The sequence below is a fragment of the Archocentrus centrarchus genome, chromosome 3 (assembly GCF_007364275.1).
Source record: "Archocentrus centrarchus isolate MPI-CPG fArcCen1 chromosome 3, fArcCen1, whole genome shotgun sequence".
NCBI lineage: Eukaryota > Metazoa > Chordata > Actinopteri > Cichliformes > Cichlidae > Archocentrus > Archocentrus centrarchus.
In genome coordinates this window covers 23719205-23736251 of record NC_044348.1, presented here as the reverse complement: position 1 = coordinate 23736251, position 17047 = coordinate 23719205, and the positions used below count along the sequence as shown (strand labels likewise).

General features: G+C 37.2%; 1 protein-coding gene across 1 annotated transcript in view; it reads right to left on the bottom strand.

Moving 5' to 3' along the window:
- Positions 1 to 238: 238 nt before the first annotated feature.
- mdga1 (MAM domain containing glycosylphosphatidylinositol anchor 1) overlaps positions 239 to 17047 on the bottom strand; it is a 238551-nt gene continuing 221742 nt past the window's right edge. Inside the window, exons 17-18 of the mRNA XM_030758507.1 lie at positions 11662 to 11779; positions 239 to 3521 (exon numbers count right to left, since the gene is read on the bottom strand). Of these exons, the coding sequence (XP_030614367.1) occupies positions 3436 to 3521; positions 11662 to 11779 (204 nt within the window). The 3' untranslated portion in view covers positions 239 to 3435. The remainder of the gene's footprint in view (positions 3522 to 11661; positions 11780 to 17047) is intronic.

Below are 17047 nucleotides of genomic sequence, written 5' to 3'. Positions count from 1 at the left end.
ACACTCAAACTGATCAATATTAAATTGAGCCAATGGATAATAATTAAAACATTACTATAAATTAAATTAATATAAAAACTAATACAACCATAAAGACAGTTGTTTAATTAAATTTTTGAAAAAATGTTTAACTGTTTAGATGATCATTTGAAAAGGGATCCAGTGCTGTTAATAGTAGTTAGGTCTGTAATTTGTTGATTTGGCCTCTACAACACAATAGTAGTTTTATTTTCTTTTAATACTGTCTTTGTCCAACAAATTATGGACATAACTGTACCTCTAAATTGATTATTTTGTACCACTTCAGAATAATTATCCTGTTAGTTCATGCTTGATATAATAATTAATGCTGTTTTGCTCTATTATAGACGCACAGATGCACACATTATGAGGTACCTTTAAACACTGCTGTATTGTCACATATTTAAATTAAAATGCAACACATTGATTTTTAATCAGTCAGTTTTAAATAATAATCATAGTGTACCTTTATGCTGATAATCTGTTCTTATGTGGGACCATTAATACGATGCCTTCCCCTTCAATTATAAGTTGTCATAGAAATCCAAAAGAAAAAAATTAAAAGCACGTGCATTTCTAAAATAACGGTTAAAGAAAATGCATCATGGGATTTCCATCTTTAATTTGCAGCTGTCACATTTTCAAAAGCAGTGATAATAAGAACCTTATCACTAATGACAAATAAAGCAATATGAGGAATGATATGATCCTAGAATGATGAAATGCCACATACAACAATGCTTAATATTTCTAAAATGCATTTACTACTGCACTGTTATTGTGCTTGTTAATGCTTGTGATACTGTACAACTAAAGCTGATATGAATGCCTCATGTAACAAATGTATCTAGTCACATAAGAGGGGAGGCATTGAAATCAATGCTGAAAAAACAAAAACACATAAACAAACAAAACCCACTTTGTGCTCTGTTGTGGTTTGTAAATTGATGGCCATTTTGAAGACATTACCGGGAACTGAAAGTATATTAGGCCACTTGCAGAATGATCAAGCTACATTTACAAGAAAGCATATCCCTAAAATTCCCCTCAAATACTTTGTATAATTTGAACCAAACCATTCACCAGGTGCACTTGTCAGATCAAAGTAGATGGATGACGACAGAGACAAGCTAAAGCTAAGATACAGGAGCATTTTTGCAATATTGATGATTTGCTTGGAGTAGGCTTCAAAGGGCTTCAGTGTTCATATGATACACTACCGTCTGTGGTGTTTCACAGAGATATCCAACATGTGTTACACAGCTTTGCAGCAGTTACACAGTATGATGTCATACACATAAGCTGTGCAAGCAGAAGGACTGCCACTCGCAGCAGTCTGAGCAAGTTAAATAGGCACATAATTTCTTCTATTTATGGATGAAAAACCTCTTTTTTTTTAACGAACTACAACAACAACAACAAAAAACAAAATAAACAAGAAGTGAAATGAATTCGATGATCACTGTGGCATAATGCAGAGAAAAGAGATGTATACATGGATACATATGGTGATGAAGATGATTAGCATAGTGGATTAGGACTTAAATGGCTGATCAGTGTGGAGTTTTTTGAGATAAGCTGAAGCACAATATAGAAAAATGGAAGCACACTCAAATTAAAATGGCTACAGTTACCACAATTACACTGGTAACTGCAAGAAACCATAAAAGATTTGGACATGATAATTTTTCAGGATACTTCTTTTAAAAAACAAACAAATATATAGATATGAGTATTGCTTAATTTTAACAATCATATCTATGGGACTATGAGAAGTGTTTATACTACAGACATTCATTAATTAAACAATGACAAAGAATGTGTTATGCAATCCACACTGCACACCTGGCAGAGACTGATAATCTTCTCCACCTTTCACTCATTGACCATTGAGTAGGGGGAATCCATACATGACATTCAATAAACTGTGCAGGAAGAGTGCTGAAACTTACTCCAGGCACTTATCCGTTTCCCATATAACACCACATTTTGCTTTACATTTGAGGCATGTCTGCCTGTTCTGATTAATCCAGGTATCTGAGTCATAGATCCAGTGTAAGGAAGTTTATAAAAAAGGGGAGTATCTGGTATTGCATCTACCACCCATGGTTTTCTTTCTGTTACCCATCAGATGAGACTGTATTTGACTGTGATTTCAGTAATGAAAACTGTCAAAAGTTTGGAGTGTGTCCAAACTTTTGACTGGTACCATATATGTCTGGGTGCATGTGTGCGCATTCAGTGCAGTATGTGTGAAGAACATTTGAGGTTACCACATGGTTTGGGTCATCTTTGCATTTCCATCCACGTGCCCGACCAGGTTCTGGATCACAAATCATCGTCTCTGCCCCTCATAAATATTAATGTAATACTTTAATTACCTCGACCCTTATGATGCCATAACATAACAAAAAAGCAAATATCAAAAACATTGAATAGGTCTGACAAATTGCAACATCACATAAGAAGTTGAATAAAACCCAAAGGAACAGCAGAGGTTGTATAAACGTTGTGCTTCTTTAATTTCACTTTGTAAGGTCCTCCACTGCCCTAGCTGTGTTTTTGTTTAACCTTTGTTATATTTAATATATATTTATATATATAAGATAAATGTACACGTATAATCCGCACTGAGGTTCGTCTCTTGTGGCAAGCAGAGAGGCTACCCTTCTTTTATCCTCAGTTCTGGTTTGTCATTTCCTCATCATTCAGTCATTTATTTATTCATTCAGTCATCAGTTTTTCATTTCTCCTAATCATTCAGTAGCTCCCATGGTGCCAAAGGCTGGTCTGGAAGGGAGACAGTCTTCACTGAAAAGGTCTTATCAACCACTTTCTCTCTTCTCTCACTCTTTCTTTAACTTTCTTCCTAGAATCCCTGTTCCCTCATTTCATTCCCTCAGGTTCTTTGTCATCTTTGGTTGAGTGTCCGACACTTTGGTGTGTCTGGGGAATAGGGTGGAGGGACTGCCGAGGATAGTGGTTCAAGGGATCGAAGATACATGAAGGGTGCACATATGGACAAAGAAGGTTGACGAAGGAGAGGAAAAAGACAAAGTGACACACTGACATGGATAAAGTGAATCTAATCAAGGGATAAAGGAGAGAATTTCAAGTCTGAATGTCAAAGACCATTAAGTATGTTAACCTTAAATACAGTATGAGCATTGGTTGGTTATACTAAGTGAATAGGTGAAATAGTCAAAGAAAGCAGAGGACGAGAAACTAGACAAGTACATAGTGTTTCTTGTTGGATGCATGAAGGAGAGCAAGACCATAACTGAAGAGGACAGAGAAGTAAGGACACAGGTACGCAGAGGAAAAGACAGGGAGAAGGGAAGAGAAAAAAGAAGAGCGCAAGTCAGGGCAGTGTCTGTCAGCACAGACAGTTGGTGGTGCTGTGGGGAGTGCTCATCATCTGTACAGTAGTGAGAGAAAGCAGGAGAGGCCAAAGGTCAGCCATTTAGCCAGTGGGAGTGAGTGTGATCCTCCAATCAGAACTGTGGAAGCAAAAAAAAAAAGAAAGAGGAATGTTAGTTTAAGAACAGAAATAAGATATTACCAGACTTTTTTGACCAGCTTTTGCTACTAAGATTAAATCCTTCCAGTATTCTTCCAAATCATCCTCTCTGCCTCTTCCAAAACTGGCCTGTACTATGAAGCAAGAGGTGCGATAACTTCCGGTGTAACTGATTTTTCAGTGGTTCGTTTCTGCCGTGCTAACTTATTTTGCAAAGCTAAATCTAATGTTTGTGATAAGAGAACAACATGGACAAAACCATCATCTACTGTCCAATTACTTCTCTAGAAAATGTCCGTCAGACCTTGGTGCCCAGATTGTATTGGATTATACATTTTTAAAATGTTGTCTAAAGTTTTTGGACCAGATTTACTAAGACCCTGCACCAGGACAAAACCCTGATTGGCCATTAAAAAACTACTATCAGAATCAACTAAATAGATGCAGTATCAATTTTGTGACTGAAAGGAATATTGAGGTGTTCTTGTGGCTGGCCTTTGTAGCACTTTCCATTTCAGAGCACAAAATTTTAAAAGGAGAATATTTAAATGAATCACACAAATGAGATTTACTAAAGTTTGCAGAATGAAATTCATTGCAAATTGTGCTAAATTTAATGTAGAAACTTTTGTCGATTCGTCTAACCACAGACTTTGCTTCAGTCGATTTTAATTGAGCTTTGGCTCAGAGAAGATGGCAGCATTTCTGGATCATGTTCACATATGGCTTCTTCTTTCAAAGGCAGAGCTTTAACCTGCATTTGTGGATGTCACAGTGAACTGAATTAACAGACAACGATATCTAGAAGTGTTCCTGAGCCCACGCAGTGATTTCTATGACAGAATCATGCCTGCTTATAATGCGGTACTGCTTCAGCGCCCGAAGATCACAGGCATCCGATACAGATTTTCAGCCTTGTGCCTTGCTCACAGAGATTTTTCCAGATTCTTGGAATCTTTTGATATTATGTACTGTAATTGATGCTATTTTATGTTGATAAACAGTATTTTGAATTTGTTCTTCAATTTGTAGACACACTATTTTGCAGATTGAGCAACCTCTGCACATCTTTACTTCTGAGAAACTCTCTAAGAGGATCTTTTTATACCCAATCAGTTAATGACCTGTTGCTAATTAACCTAATTAATAGCAAAATGCTCCTCCAGCTGTTTCCTTTTTAGTACCACTTACTTTTTCAGTCTTTTGTTGCCCCATCCCAGCTTTTCTGAGACATATTGCTGTGATCCAATTCCAAATAAACTACTATTTTTCTTAAAATTATAAATAATTGTATCCTGCTTTTATTTACATTTGAGACATTTTTTTCTGAATTGGTTTTGCTGCAGAGTTTTCTACATAAACCAAAACAAGAAAAAAATAACATATCGACTGCTAAATCCTATATAATGTTTCGCAGCTTATTTGCTCTCTCATCAGGTCTGCTTGTTTTTGACCAGCACTATTAGTAAAATGCTGGTTATTACTGAAATGTACCGACTGTATTGTTGTTTAGAAAGAAGTGCATTTTTAGTAGAATCTTGCAGAGGAGCATTCTTTCAATTGTGACCTCACACTGCCTCAGTAAATCTGACCCTGTGTGCTTTACTTGTGGCTTTACACCTGGTTGTTTGAACCACCATGTAAACAAGGTGTTACATCCCACCTGTCCAGCAATAACACAGGGGAGGTGTGGCAGGACATTCAGAACATCACAAACTACAGAGGCTGTGATGTGACAGCAGGAGACCTGAGTGTGTCACTAGCAGAGGAACTTAACTGTTTCTTTGCTCGCTTTGAGACACCTCAGGACCACTCATCTGACACCCCCCCTACCCCACCACCGGACTCCAGCTCCACCCCACTGTCCCGTAGCATGAAGTACAACACGTGCTCTTGGCAGTGAACACCAGGAAGGCAGCTGGACCAGACGGAGTACCTGGCAAGGTCATCAGAGCATGTGCCCACCAGCTTACCCTGATTCTCACCAGGATTTTCAACCTCTCCCTGGTCCGAGCAGTCATCCCCCCCTGCCTAAAAACAGCTACATTCATCCCCGTGACAAAAAGGTCATCCATCACCAGCCTAAATGATTACCGCCCTGTGGCCCTCACACCGGTAATCATGAAGTGCTTTGAGAGGACACCATTGTTGTAGCTCTACACTCTGTTGAGCCACTTGGAGCAGCAGCAGAACTACGCTCGCATGCTCTTTGTGGATTACAGCTCAGCTTTCAATACAATCATCCTTCACATTCTCACTAGCAAACTGCACACAGAATGTATATATTTTTATACATTCTGTTTTATTTTCTGTATATTTTTAGAAGTTCTATTTTATATTTTATAAAGTGTGACTTTCTACAGCATGACACTGAGCAGGAGTGGCCCTCCAATCTCATTGTACATTTTGTATAATGACAATGAAGGCATTCTATTCTATTCTATTCAAAGAGTTTATCCAAATTTAATTTAATTTCAACAATAACAAAATAATAGAGCAATATAGTTCTAAAATAGGGCACCTAAGCCTTTTACTTGTTGTACCTATATAAAAATTTGCAAGTATGTCTGCTTACAGACTTAATCTGGTAATATTAGTTTTTTTTTTTTGCAACGCCACCTCTTTTGTATAAACTCAGTCATACATGTACCTATATTAGGAAACTCTGGTTTGACTTATCCAGCCAATAACCACCTTTTTGTGACCACTTAGCCTGAATGCTGATGTTACAGTAGGTTGATGAAGCCAGATAAGGACAATTCATTCAGGGTTTCTTGAACTTGCTTCATAGTACAGGTCTCAGCTGATGTGCTTGTTGTAATGTTTCCCTAATTAAAGTTGTAGTGAATGATTACAAGGGCTACTTATTCATAGTTTATCTTTTAAAACTCACAGAAAAAAAATATGCCTCACAATGACTGACTTGATGCAAGAGCTGCATAAATATGATGATTCAAAAAGTTTTCAGTGATCAATACACAAGTTTTTGTAAGAGATGTACAATATGAGTCAGTTTACTGAAATCAAAAAATAATCAATTCATCATCAAGGATACAACAGATCTCACAATAAAAGACTGCAATCAGTAAAAATTTAAATCCTTACTTCTTTTGGTCTTATCCTTGAAAGCTTTTATGTGACAAAAGTGTGGCATTTAAGATAGACTAAGATAGTTGTCTGGATCTTGTATACTTGCATTTGTATCCTGCATTGTTTTATTGTGTTCCTTTTTCTTTTATGTTTCTTTTATTGTATTATTGTAAATTTAAGTGCTCAACATAAATGTAAATTAGGGCTAGCCTTGAATGATTTATTGACTCTAAACATATGAAATTTAATTCAAGCAGTGGAAAGTGCCCCAGAGTGTTACTTTTACCAAGACATATCATTTGAAAAATATCAAACCAAGTTATGAATGTTGAAAGAAAGAGTTTGTAGAAAAAGCTTCACAGAAACTGTCAGGGAGGAAAGAACGGGTTGAGCGGAAAAGAAAAGATGAGAAGACAGACAGAGCCATGGATGAGGAGGTGGTTGAGTAAACAAGAGAAACCGAGTGCTTCACCATTGAGATCCCATACATTGCCATGACAGCTTTGAGATTTTAATGAGAGAAAGAAGTTACGATTGATGTCATCATCGATATGTGTTGAATTGTTTTCCTTGGCTTTTTTTTTCTGCAGGTTGTGATTGTTCGTGCAGAGTTGGGAGACACAGTGCAGACATCTTTTATGTGGTGTAATTTAATTGTTCAGATTTGTTCAATTTGCAAATTAAAATATCAGTTGCGTACACAGGATTATCCAAAGCTTTATAAGGCTTTCATTTCTATTACAAAACACATTTAAAAAAAATACATACAGCATACACCATTCTTTAATACTTAAATTACAAATGCAAACTGTTCAAACACAGTTTTATAAATAAAAACATAGGTGTTATACTTAAAAGATCAAAATGATCTCATATTAAAGGTCCATCCTTCAGGCAGAAAATCAATATTTGCAATAAATCTTGTATCTGTATGCAGGAGACACACTCTTAAATAGGCACACATGCGTACATATATTCCTATAGTAGAGCCTCATATGCAGGCAACAAATTGAGTGGAACATGGTTTTTAAGTTTTTTCTTATTTTTTTAACAATTGTCAGCTTTAGTGAGAACCATTTCTACAATTTTTAATCATTTCTATGTATATTGTTCTACGTGTATTTTTCCTAGTGTTTTTTTAATATTATTGTGTATAATTGTACTATGTTGATACTTATACTACTGTAAAAGTATATTTTGTATCTGATTGTGTTTTGGTGTGATAGATGAAGCCTTTCTCTGATGTGCCACCCTCTGGGGTGGTTCTCTTAGCAGATGTTTTTCATTATTTAATTAGAGCGCTGATTTTTGATTGGTATATCGTCTCTCTCTCATTTAACCTACTTTCTCTTTATGCACTCATTCATTCGTTTACGATCTCTATGCTCTCATTTTATAAGAGCAGCTTGTATTTTCTGTCATTAAATGCGACTTGATTGCGCAGATCTCTGTAAATCAGTATTTCTGATATATCAGGGAATTAAAGTGGAGTTAAAAGGATGGAGGATGACTCTGGAAACATGCTACTGTTTCACATTATGTGTGCATGTGTTGGTGTGAGGGGTTTTAATGCATATAATGGTACAAAGAACACAAAAGCATTTTAATCCACTTACATACCTCAACCTAAGCCTGCTTTTTGTGTGGCACAAGTGACTGAACAAGAAATCGTTGTATGTCAGGTAAAACTGCATCAGTGAACAGAGTCTTGCAACCTTCCACCACCACTTTAATCATCAGGTTAATAAATTATAGAGATACTCCAGCTTTTTAGATAAGCTGTTTTTAGAATAAACAACAGTGTTAAGTTCAATGAAAACAAAGGTGGGCATTACCTTACCTCCTATTTCCTGTCACACAGAATCAAATGTAATGAGGTTTCTGCTCTTTTTTTTTCTTAGAAACTCAGTATTCTGCTGCAACTTTTACCACCACACTCATTTAAACCTTTAAGAATAGGATAAAGGTCCATTTGTTTCGCTGTCTAGCCAAAAATTTAATATCACGACCAGAACTCTCCATGTCAATGCCCATCAGATCTTCCTGGACTACTTACTGACTTAATTTTAAGGCTTTTGTATGTATTGTCCATAAAATACTTTTATTATTATTTTGCTTAATTCTCTGAGAATGATTCAGAGACTTGAGTTAAAAGTAAAAGTGGATGAGACAAGCCTACCTTCCACTGCCTCTTCTCCTGTAACCAGACACATCTGAGCCAGGTGGGGCTCTGTGATTTATGCAGGAGGAGTTGCACCAAACATGTCAGAGACAATCATCTTTCATTTAGGATATTAGTCTCGTGTGTGTGCACATAGCTGACCTGAAATAAATGTATGCAGATGTGCATGTGAGAATGCTTATGCTGCAGCTGCCAGTTGTGAATTTAAGACCGTGCATATATGGTTACATATACAGTAAGTACCTGCTAAAAACACTTGCAAGGTGAGAAAGTGTGTGTATGAGTGTGAAAGAGACACAGGTGTGATGTATCGGCAGGGTGATCCTGCTAGGTGCACCTATACTCCCTTCACATCTTCTGAGGTGCAGGGAGCAGAAGAAAAGCGTCAAAGAAGAATCACACTGGCCCAGGATCATACCCCCCCCCCCCCTGTCTATCTATCTATCTATCTATCTATCTATCTATCTATCTATCTATCTATCTATCTATTCAACTTCAACCCTATTTTCCTAAATATACACAAGGTTCCAAGTATGAGACAGACTTGTACCTTTCTGTTAATAACTCATAAATGTGTACTAACATTGTTAACTGCCAATAGTGGTGGAAAATTCCTGTACCTAGCCTCCCTGCCAAGAGCCTGCGCATCATGCATTAAATTTATCTAGTTGTGTATTCTACGTTATCATTATTTTGCATTTTTCAGAAAAGCCATAACTCAATGCAGTGGAGTTTATTCCTTCTCTAATCCGCACCAACTTTATGGAGGTAGAGTTTGTACCCGAGACAGATGCATTGTGTTTCTTGCAGTGGCAAAGACTTTTTAGTTGCTTGCCTGATAATTGCCCATCTGTCTGCACTGTGTGTCTCTGCCTGCATAAAACCTGCAGGACACAAATGCACACGCGCCCGCTCTGAGAGCTCAAGAGCTTTCCTCTTCCTGTTTACACCTTCATCCATTATTCACTCTATCCGCCAGTGTTGTTACATGCACATATGTGTGAGATCGCCCTGCACATCCAAGCACACATTCATCAGCACACTCATACACAGCAACTCGCACTTCAGGTTTGAGAAGGTTGTTAATAATTCAATGGCTTGTGTGTTTCTTTAAATTACTATCATTTTTTTGTTTCCATGGTTCTAATATTTTCTTTTGTAGTAATTTCTCGCAAAAGTTAACAAGAGCATTCTCACCACATGTTGCTGTATACTGTATAATAAAGTACACAGCATTTTCTGTAGTAATGCGTCTATGTCTGTACCTGGGGTTCTTTCTATTTTGCTTTCTTTTTTTATTCTTTCCCTAATAAAGAGTGGGTTTTGATCCGTTTTTGAATTAGAAGTCTAAGGACAGAAGCTGTTTTGTACTACAGAGACTGTAAAACCACTGAGGTAAACTTCTCATGTTGTGGGCTATGTAAAAGTCTTCAATTAAAATTGGTCAATCAAATTGCAGATCAGTAGATTGTGATTTTTTTTTTCTCTTGAAGTACATTTCTTGGAAAAAAATAAGTAAGACAACTCTTAGAATTACTAACTCACAGAACCTTCTTTAGCAGTTGGGATCTGGGATGCCAGAGACGGCACTTTGAAAGGCAATGCATGTATGTCTGTAGACTGATAAAAAATTAATACCAATGAAAGAAAATGTAATGATTGTACATGATTGTATGTGTGTACATGTTTGCTTGCATGACTTGGTTTGCAGAGGGCAAACTACAGTTTACTACAGTAAACTGCTTGCATCTTGGATTCTCTCATCTCTTTTAGTTTTTGGACAACTTTTTCTTTGGCTTTGTTTCTGTCTTTCTCACATTAACAGACACATGTACACTCCAGTGCACACACACATTTACACACACGTACACATAATTTTTGACAGTGTGTTTTCGACCTTTTCTCTCACACAGTCTCTTCTCAATACCCTTAACCTGCAGGCTACTGGAGTCCTTCCACACACTTAGATGGACATATAGTGCTTCACTGAAGCATTTTTTTTTTCCCCTTTAATTCTGTCGGATCATGGGTGAAAGTGGCTTAGCATGTTAACCTGAGTTCTGTGAAGAAAGTGGCCAGTTTATGTGTATCTGGTGTATTTTTCCTCTGCCTACTTTTCTACACTTATGTTCTGTTTTTCTTTGTATTTTATCTAGATCCTCTTTGCCAAACAGTCTCACTGTCATCTCTCTCTCCCTCTCTTTCTCGCTAAAGAGTAAATAACAGCAGCTTTTAAAGATGAAGAGCAGGGTGCAGAGGTATACAGATAATAAAGGGTAGCTCAAGAATGTAGGGTAAAAGGAACCAAGAATAGATATAATGACAGTAGGTGTGGAGGATGCAGCAGGATACGGTATGAACAGTTAGGGGATGAAAAGAAAGAAGGAAAAAATACAGTAAAAAAAAAAAAAACAGGCACAAGAATGACCACAAATTATGATGAGGCTTCCAGTTCGCCTCCATGCTGGTGTCCTGTGGTGTCCGCTTGTCTGTGGAGGCTGTCTCTGTACAGCCCCCACAAAGACAATATTTTCTCTGTACTATATATTCCAACACCTCCCAAACACTACAGAAGACTTTGGTCATTGCTCTAAAAATATGGTTTCTATAGCAATTAAATTTTCTCTTGCCCTTCAATTTATTTTCACTTGGCTCAACACAGGTTAGTTTAGATTGATTAATTCTCTTAGTAACACTTTTAGGTATTTCCTGCGTCATTGGAGTTTCTCTGAATGTGTCTAAATACAAACAAATGAAGATGAACAAACCAAAAATTAAAAGTTGCTTCTTTGGTTCATTAAGCATATTTCTACACACACACACACACCAAAATGACAGTATATCTTACCTGTCTTACCTGCGTTGGCTACAGTGTTCTGTTGCTTGCACTCGCCTCTGGTGATGGACACGTCATCAATGGCAATATCCCCCTCAAAGCCTGAACCTCGAATTCCTTCAAATACAATCTGTTTAAAAAAGAAACACCAACAGATATATGCCGGGTGAATGTTTCCAGTATTGGGGGGCTTCAAAAACACAGCAAAAGTTCAGCTAATGACCAGTAAGGATTGTTGTCAGAATGAAATTCATATATTAACTAATAATCGAATGGCTTTTTTTTTTTTTTACTGCACCTTTCTTTGTATGTACAGTCATGTGAAAAAGAATGTTTTCACAGGGGTCTATGCAGTCCTTTGATAAATTTAGTACACTCTGTGATTCAACAACCTTTAACAGCAATAACCTGAAGTAATCGTCTTCTTTATGACTTTATCAGTGTCTCAGATCTTTGTGGAGGAATTTTGGCCCACTCTTTTGTTTTTTACAGTGCAGCTTCAGTTCATTAAGTTTTGCTGGCATTCCTTTATGTACAGCTCTCTTAAGGTTCTGCAATAGCATTTCAGTCGGGCTGAGGCCTAGACTTTGACTGAGCCATTGCAACATCTTGATTCTTTTCTTGTTCAGTTATTCTGCTGTAGGTTAACAGGTATGTTTAGGACCATTGTCCTAGTGCATGACTCAAGCTTTAGTTGTCAGACAGAAGGCTTCACATTTTACTCTAGAATACTACCCCCTCCTCCACTGTGCTTGATGTTTGGTATGTGGTGATTGTGCTGATATGCTGTGTTTGGCATTGTCCAAATGTGGTTCAGACTTTTCCTAACTGAGTCATGAACATTTTGCATGTTAACTGAGGCCTGTAAAGTCTTTCCTTCTTGGTTTCTTTGCAATTTCTCTGAGCATTGCATGATTTGACCTCAGGGTGAATCTGCTGGGATGTCCACACCTAGGAAAACTGTGACACTGTGTTAACACACACCAAAATGCTCCAGACCAGGAAACTGTGAAAACTTCTGCTTTTATGAAGGTGGTCAATTAATTAACCTCTATACCCCATAATGGCTGAAGTGGGCCTCCTTGCATTTCCCCATAATGGCCGTGGCCAGCCAGCATGTTTCTATTACTGTTTCTGTATAAAAGAGTTTTTGTATACACTATATTTTAACATATATTATTATCTAACATTATTAAATAATATCAACACTTAGCAACACATCAGGAATAACAAGAGACCCGTTGGCCTATAGAGCTCTGTTGTAAAATGTTTTACTTGTAAAATATGTGATATATGACAACAGAAACTTATTTGGCCGTAGGTCAACCATCATTGAGCTGATAATTACTGATACTAATTTTATTTATTTATTTTTTTACAAAATTTGAAAAATCATTAAATAAAAAAGTCAAAAATTTAAAATCTGTCTCCCAATTTTGTAGAACCTTACCCACAGAGTATTTGTGTGAAGTTTCATAAGATTTTAAATGACCAAGGACTTGAGAATTTAGCAAAAAGGTGATGGACAACAGATGGCTGCTGGCTGGAATTTGTCTGAAGCCTCTTGTAGAGCTTTGCCCATTGAAAACAAAGAGTATTCCTGGAAATTTCTGAAAATTCCTAAAAAAAAAAAAAAAAATTGAAAGTACACAGCATTTTGAAAATCTGTCTCCTCTATTTTGTAGAGCCTTACCCAAAGAGTATTTATGCCAGGTTTCGGAAGATTTCAAATATAAATGACTGAGCAAATTTAGCTAAAAGTTGATGGATGATGGATGGACAGAAGGTTTTGTCGCTCCACTGTTGTCGACAGTGGAGCTGAAAAACAGATATGTGATAATTAAATATTGTGTGATATTTTACATTTTTACCCCGGAGTCACCTCAAACGCTCTGGCCAGCATTCATCTAGTGAGTACAGGCTGTCATCAATGTTTACCTCACCAGGTGTGGAGCATCCACAACTATTCACTCTGGAGGAGGCGGTAAAACTATGAAAGGAGTCCGATAAGGGTCGATGAGTCAGAGAAGCTAATTTCTGTTCGATGACAGTGATACTGAGGTGAGTTGAGGATTTCCAGAACTTCTCTGTTGGAAACCACTTCATTTTTTTAACTGCTGTTAGCTAGTGTTAGCCGACTCAAAGATAGTTTAAAAGAGCTACTGTGATGTTTAAATAAAAGTAAAGTTTTTAGCTATATTTAGGTGTTTGGAATGTTTATCAGATTTCTCTTTCAGAGTTCTCAGGAATCTGGAACATTCTAATAGAATTCTTATGGGTTACAGAGGGTTACCTGCTGATCAGTTAATTACCTGCATTTAACTGGCACCCAGCTACTACTTACCCTCTTAATTCCTATAGAAGCAGTAAAGCTGTCCTTAGTTTTTCATTGGACTGCTTGTAACTAATAATAATAATAGAAAAAGAGTCAAATTAATTAATTAAATAATAACATTATGTGAAAACATCTATTACAGATAGCAACACACTAGTTTATTATTGTATTTCAGGAATTTACACGTTGCAATCCTATCCTAACATCATTTTTGGACCCACAACAAGAAAACTAAGCAGGAGACTCATCTGAACACTTCCCCATTTTAGCCACCAGCCATCTGGTTTTGACTGACAGCCTAATTACTGTGGCGTACCAAGGCACCAAAAGCCCAGCGCACCCAGCTAATCAAAAACCAAGTGTATTCTGTCTAGCTTCTGAGGAGGGAAAAGCAAATAAACAAGAAAACTTTTTTCTCCAAAATAACAACAAAAGTAACTCTCATGACTATAGTTGTTATTAGCTTTTACAGCAGACCCCAGTGCTACATAAGTTTAATTTTGAAAACAATAGCCAAAGTTCTTACTTTGTAATCATATTTTAGGGGTTTTCAGTTCTGCAGTACTACTGCCTCATGTTAAGTTGTTTCTACAGAGATCTGCTCCATGCAAAAATTATCACATTAGCTCAAGCATACAGCAACAGTTTTTTTTTTATTCCCGCATATAACCAGCCCCTTAGCAAGGCATTTAACTCTCAATTTATTTTTTAAAAAAGTGAGAAAGAAGCAGGTGTTACTGTGCAAAGGAATGCAATACTGATGAAAAAACTGCATGCACTCTACTTGTAGTATTTCTGTATACCTACAGGTTAACAAGAGAGCAGGTGCAAGCATGGAGGGGAGGCAAATGTGCATGACTGGCTTCACTTTAAAAACTCCATCTGTTAACGGCACCATGCTGCGGTTAAAGTATCAACTGAGCAGACTTGCTATCAATTTGTGTGTAAATGCAGTCAAGCCAGAGCAAGGGTAGGTCCAATTAACCTGGTTCTGACCCACCAAGTAGAAAAGTATGACCTAACCCCATATATACTCTGGGTAAAGAAAAGGTGGAGAAGCAAAGGCAAAGCAAATAAACTGTTAATAATATCTCACTGTTGAGGCACTCTATTGCATGTGTTTTAATCTGTGAGTTAATCTGTGAGTTAGCGCCTAATGGCAAGTTAGATTTGGAAAGAGGAGTGGGCAGCTAATAACACTTGTAACCTGTAATAGTAACTTAATCTAACTTTAAAATAGTTTTCTCCTTTACTTAGCCTAAGTTAGATGTGCTGCAGTTTATGGGGATGTATTTTGTGACTGAAGATCTGACAGATCTATTACGTGGTTCCCACAGTATTCAACTCCTTGCACAATTTGGCCTCATATGTACTCCAATATATTCGACTCCAGCTGGTAACTAACCCTTGAGCACCCTTAATCCGGCCCTTAATCCACACGTTATTTCAAAAGAGGAGCAGGTGTCATTATACATATGAATGCAGTGTTGATGGAAAAACTGCATGTAGTCTCCTTGTATACCATAAGTACATAGGCACTCTAAACCATTTTATTCCAATTTCTCTCTACTTCTCTCTACACATAGCCCATTCAATTTCATTCATAAAGGGGAGGGAAACACAAGAGCAGTATCATTTCTTTCCCATTTGCTTTCTAATTTATTCCCAGAATGAGAGATCCTCTTTGAATTAACAAATAATATAATTAGGAGAACCTTGACGCTGATTGGGTTGTGGCAAGGGAGCAAGAAAAAAGTCCAGCAGCACAAGCTGGATGGCTTTAGCAGGTCTGCTCATTTATGCAGAAGGGTTATTTTGTAAGCTGTGAAGAAAATTCAGTGATACTGAAGTGAAGATTGGTCAAAAGGCCACGGTCCACAATGCAATTTCCTTGTTCTTTGGCTATGGTAAACATTTTGCTTTATTTATGTCTTTTTTTTTTTTTCTTGAAGTCCAATTCTCTGCCTATTTGCCTGCCCTAGTGCGATTTTCACATATGCACATTCTAAGCCATCCCTCTGCACACCTGCAAGTGTGTCTTCATAAACAAGAATGCTGAATAATTAGAGACAAAGAAAGCAATAATTCAAAAAATGAGGCTAAATGACTAATGCTGGCCTTCACACACAAAGGTGTGGAACTACTAAATAATTGTCTCTTTTAAGATACAAGCACAATAATTTTTCTCTAAGATATCAAATGGAATAGCATGACATAAAGCAATAAAATATCCTGTCACTGCAAAAATAATGATTTTTATATGTTTAGTTTTCTGGATATGGCTCAGGAAAATAACAGAATTTCTTTCTGCTGGATGAGTGAGCTTAAGTGTGAGCCCTGATAATGTCTCACACTTAAACATCACTGCTGGGCACTGTGTGAAGGTTCCCAACAGTAATGTGCTTCTCAGAGTTTCTAAACCCTGGAAGCAGTTGTGTTTGGTGAACAGTTTTGTATAACTTGAGTTACACAGAAACGATCACTTAGATAGCTCTTTTAAATTAAGAAGTAAGTGCATTTTATTTCTGTCGAACATTTAACATCAAAGTGCTTTAAATGAAAATAAAACAGAATAAACGGTTTGCTAAAAAAACACTACAGGCATTCACAGTGTTTACATGAAATAACCCAACAACTAATCCTCCAATCACAGTTCCAGAAATCTGCAGTTTCTAAAAGCTTGACAGAAAAGATAAGTCTTCAGCTTAGATTTAACAACAGTCACAGTTGATGCTTCTCTGAGGTCACTTGGGAGGTCATTCCAGAGTCTTGGTGCAGCAACAGCAAAGGCACAAGCTCTTTTAGCAATAAGCTGTGACCACAGGATGAGGAGTGCTTGAGAAGCAGTCCTTAATGATCTTGAGGGACCGTATGGACACAGCATATCTAGCACATATGTAGATGCAAGACCATGTATGGCTTTAAAAACAAATAGTGCCACTTTACACTGGATTCTGTAATGAACAGGGAGCCAGTGCACGGAGGCTAACACTGGAGTAATGTGATCTCTCTTTTTTTTTTTTGTCCCAGTCAGTAATCTGGCTTCAGCAGATTACTGACTGG